We start from the raw sequence: 5,024 nt of genomic DNA, 5'->3' as shown, positions 1-5,024 counted from the left end.
GAAACAATGCGGCTCAAAAATGAAGTAAATTCATAAATGCTATCTGCTTAAGAGATGGATATTTTTATTGGTAATACATTGGCGTGACCTTTGAGGTGTGCGGAAATTAATTAAATGGCGATAACTCCGTGTCGACGTATTGACAGCTGCCCCCGAGCAGCACTATCCGATAAGTTTTGCGGTCCCTCGGTCCCTGGCTCAATTGCACATCATTAACTTTGGCCGACTGACCAAGTGGCCCCTCGGCAGCCCCGGGCATTCAGCTGGCCCCCACATCCCAGATCCGAGGGTACAGGCCTGTGTTCGCTAAATCGCTGCACATTAAATGCAATTAAGAAATGATTGAAATCATAAATTAGCCCTAATTGGCCTCAGGACGCTCGCCTCGTTTCGTCCCCCTTTGATTCGCGCTCCTGCTTCTGCTCCTGCTTTTGCTCCTGCTCCAGGCCACCGATTCCGCCCCTGGTGTTGCATCTTTCCCGCTCGAAATCCGCTGCTTTGGCCTCCGACGATGACAGGCGGCACGTACTGGCTGCCCAAATTGTAGGGTGCAAGAACTGTTGTATTTTTAGCCACTGCCCAGCACAGTGGGTTAAATGCAGAAAGCCACATTCGATATATTATATTACTGGCTAATTAACTAAAATGCTCAAATGTTTAGCAAGATTATTATTATGAACTCAAATACAAGCCGCTAGTCTTGCAAATAGAAAATCACCCGAATACACCAATTAAAACAAACAAACTTACAACTTTTTTAAGTCCTAGAAAATAAAATTGTCTTAAATAACAAAAAGAATTAATAATTAGTTAATAATTAAAAAGAACGAATGGAGCTTTATGGGTTTTCAAGTTTTCTAAGTAATTAACATAACATTAGAATAAAAAGTTTTAAATTGCGTATGACAAAAAATGGCTTAGATAATTTTATTAATAAATGTTAAATGGAAACAAAATCAAATGAATATAAATTAATAATAGTGAAAAGACTGCAAAAAACTTTGCCTCATAATGAGATAATTTACTTTGCCCATTAGATTTGGTAACCATTTTAAACAAGTAGCATTAAAGCCACTTTGTAGCGATTCCCTGGCCATCCATCAATTGGCAGCAAATCGATTATGTCTGCTGTATCAGTTTCCATCTGTGATTGCTGGCCCCACGCCCTTACACCCCCTCAAAACTCCCCCAACCCCCCGCCAAACCCCTGTAAACCCCTGTTAACCCATTGTGCGCAATTTGGCGGCCGTGCGAACAGCGCCAAAAGCAAACACACAAAAGAGGCGCAACCAAATTGCCCAGTTAGCAACCTGTCCAGCCCCAACCCCGCCCCTTCCGCCCCTTCCGCCCCTTCCGCCCCTTCCGCCCCTTTTAACCCATTGAGCAGGGCACACCGATAAGCATGTGTGTAAGTAGATGAAATTAAGATTTTTTTCGTATGATTAAGCGTTGAGAATTTTTGACGGCAATGGCTCAGAGAGATGTACATGCACTGAGGGAAAACAATAGAATTTCTGGACATCTACATTTATTTTAGAGCGTATAAAGAAACTTAATAAAAATAGTCATAATACATTTAATAAACCCAAAAATGTTGTTTGTCAAATCGTTCTACTATAAGCCACACATGTTACAACTTAACAATGGGGAAACATTCTTATTAAAAAGAAACCAGAAGAGAACAACATCCTTTTCTACCTGTGTATTTGGCTCTCCGTCACCCCTTTTGATATCCCGCTCAGGTTGAAGATTTCTGCTGCCTCAGTCACAGTCGACTTCTCTGCCGGCGACGCTGCCTGCGATGGCGACTATAAAAAGCCAAAGTTACACAGTTTCCGAATTAAACTGTTAACAAAACACCACGCGGCAGCACACACACGCAACCTCCGCCATCCACTCACACCCCATTTACCCCACCCACAAGCCATCGCACATCCATTTGTCACACACGCACACCCCAGCATCAAAATGGCCACTTCCGGTCCGATCCTGCTCGCTATTTTCCTGCTCGGCGCCACCCTCACTTCCGCCCAGCAGATCCTGGAAAACGAAAGGGAGGGGGAGGCAGTGCGAAGCGTGCGATTACTGGATCGATTCGATAACCGATACCCCGACGGGAGTTACGAGTATCGATTCGAGTTGGACGACGGAACGGCGCGATACGAGCGGGGATATTTCGCCAAGATCAACGAGGTGAAGACCCTAATGGTCGTGGGCTATTACGCCTATCGCATGACCGACGGCCGATACATCACCGTGTTCTACAATGCCGATCAATTTGGCTATCGGCAGAATCAATGTAAGTATGATCGGCAATCGGTAATCGGCTATCGGCTATCGAGGTTCAAAATTAGGAAATTAACGAAAAGTGATTAACGTTTCGTCAATTAAGGCACTGATCCAACTTATAAAATATTAACTGAGTTTTTTGATAGCTATACTAAGTATACTAAGTGCAAATAAAACGATCAATAATAATAATTATTCTGACCATGAATGTGATATGTAGTTTTTAACTTTAAAACACTAAAAACCAAACCTTTATTTAAAACCATAAATAATTATTTTTAATTGGAATTATTTCAATTTTAATATTTGTTCGTGTATAAAATCTCTCAACATTAAAATAAAAAAATCTAAGCTATTTGCTTAATTTGATTGATTGATTGGCAATACCTCTTAAAGTATCTAATACAGCTAAATAATGTTAACAATTATTATAAAAATGAAAACGTTCATGCCTTAAAAACCTTTCTTGGAAATGTTTGCTATTAATTTGAAACGAGTTTATAGAAACCAATACATATCAATAATCACAACTGAAATGATTAATTTAAACAAGCTACCCAATAACGAAACTCCTTTACTTAAATACTTAATAAGACTAGCAGACACCCATCGATTATCCCTAACCTTAACCCAGAGATGTTCCCGTATCGGAATGTGGTTTATGTTAAATTATATTATTGCGTTTCGCCCACAGCAATCACGCCGCAAGTGTATCCCAACCTGCCGCGCTCCATCGAGGTGCCCATGTCCAGCTCCGATCCCGATCCCGTTTCCAGTTCCACCTCCAGCTTCAGCTCCAGCTTCAATTCCAAGTCCCAGTCCCAGTCCCGGTCGGAGGCCCATGGAAACCCAAGCCCCTCCATAACGACCACAACGCCCCGGGGGGCGGGGACGAATCGCAGGGGCCGCTACTGAGGCTACTGAGACCCCGTAATTGCACACCATCCTCATTATTATTATGGCTCCTTTCATCGTTTTTTTTTTTTTTAATTTTTGTGCCCCGACTACTCGTATTATATTATTATGATTTTCATTTTTTTTTTCACATTTTTTTGTGCCCAATGAAATGGAATTAAAAAATAATAAAAATTTATTAAGGCAAAGCGGCGAAAATTATGAATTTATTATTGAAGATGTTTCGAGTTGTTTGTGGCTCTTTTGGATTTTGGTTTTTTATGGTCCACGCCCCCCCCCTCGCCTTTCGTGTATTTTTATTTTGTCGGCCGAGAAGATTTCGCGTTTTTTCGAAAGTCGCCGACAATTTGGCAATAAATTTAACACAAAGCGTTTCGGGCAATAAAACATACAAGTGCAGGGCACCCCCTCGGCAACCTGGGGATCACATACATATATATATACATATGTTTATTGGATATCTGGCCATATTTTTGCATTTTTAACACATTTTTGGCGAAGTTCTCGCGGCGAGGCAATTAAGAAACGAAAACGAAACCAAACCAAAAACAAGAAAATGTCCAGTACACAGAAAAAAATTACACATCAATTATGGTTATTCATTTGCACAGCTGCTGTCAATATACGAGTTTACTAATGATGCAGACTATATTATTACGAAGGTAAAATACAAAATATATTAAAAATTCCTAAGAATTACAATTGTTTAATCAAAAAAATATTTTTTGTGCAGCATTATTATTTTTTTTATAAATTTATAGAATGGTAAAGAAAATACGGTTTACATAATTATAGTATATAAAAAAATAGCTTTTATAATGTATATTTAATATACATATTCCTTTAGCAAGAATTTTATCCTTAATATATCAACTAATAATATTGTTATATTTATTGCTAGTTCAAAAATAATGATACACTGGATACAATTAATATTGGTATCAAAAGAAAATTTTATATTAAGTTTAAAGTTTAAACGATAAAAAATCTCCTTATTATTTTATTTAAAAGAAACTCCATTGTTGACCAATATTTTTTTTCATTGAAATGAAATGGTGCGAAATGGAATGAAATCCCAAATTCTTGACTTTCGAGTGTGTGAAGGTTCATCATAAATTTATTAAGTGCCGACAGGATACCTGGGAAACGAGTTCATTGCTCGGCTGACTTGCAGAATTAATTCAACTGGCACCTTTCTGTGGGCCGACTATTAAGCCATAAAACATAAAAGGCCATAAAAAATCATCTTGAGATGAGATTGCAATGGACCAGCTTAATTGCAGGCCCTCGAAAATAAAGCATGATTTGTGTGCACATAAAATTGAAATTGATTTCAAATCAGATTAACTCAAGTGTTGCATAAGAATAATGATAAACATAAAAAACCAGCCACAAGTTTGCAACAGAGAAAAAGAAAATTAAGGACTTAAATCGTGGATATTTTTTCTAATGAAAAGAAAATTGGATTAAAAAGGAAATTGCAGAAGTGAAAGCTTTTGGCAGCCATGAAAGCAATACTTGCCACGCGGTTTTGGTAAGCCGAAGAAAAGGCAGTGGAAAGTGGGAGGAAAAGTGGGCGGAACATGGCTAGAAAATGGGTGGTGAAGTGGCGGGTTGGGCAGGTGGTTCATGGCCTTCGACACTTGACTCAATGGCTTGCCACTGTTCCCATTGAGGAGCTCAGCTACACAGACCTAAAGATAAGTCCAAAGAAAAAACATCAAAAAGTAAGAAAACAAAAATAAAGAGGCAAAATGGGTTGGGTAAGTAAAGTAAGAACTAATGCTCATATTCAAAGTATCCTTAAAATGGACCTATTA

General features: G+C 38.9%; 1 protein-coding gene across 1 annotated transcript; it reads left to right on the top strand.

The window, feature by feature from the left end:
* The first annotated feature begins 1,968 nt into the window (after window positions 1-1,968).
* Window positions 1,969-3,285, top strand: LOC108044990 (larval cuticle protein 16/17). The gene is made up of 2 exons (XM_017124172.2): window positions 1,969-2,299; window positions 2,984-3,285. The coding sequence occupies exons 1-2, from the start codon at window positions 1,969-1,971 to the stop codon at window positions 3,202-3,204; spliced, it is 552 nt and encodes a 183-aa protein (XP_016979661.1). The 3' UTR covers window positions 3,205-3,285.
* The last annotated feature ends 1,739 nt before the right edge of the window (window positions 3,286-5,024 follow it).

This window comes from Drosophila rhopaloa, unplaced genomic scaffold (genome assembly GCF_018152115.1).
Source record: "Drosophila rhopaloa isolate 14029-0021.01 unplaced genomic scaffold, ASM1815211v1 contig_3, whole genome shotgun sequence".
In the NCBI taxonomy this organism is placed as follows: Eukaryota; Metazoa; Arthropoda; class Insecta; order Diptera; family Drosophilidae; genus Drosophila; species Drosophila rhopaloa.
The sequence above is the reverse complement of the archived record's forward strand: the minus strand, read 5'-3'. Positions and strand labels throughout refer to the sequence as shown.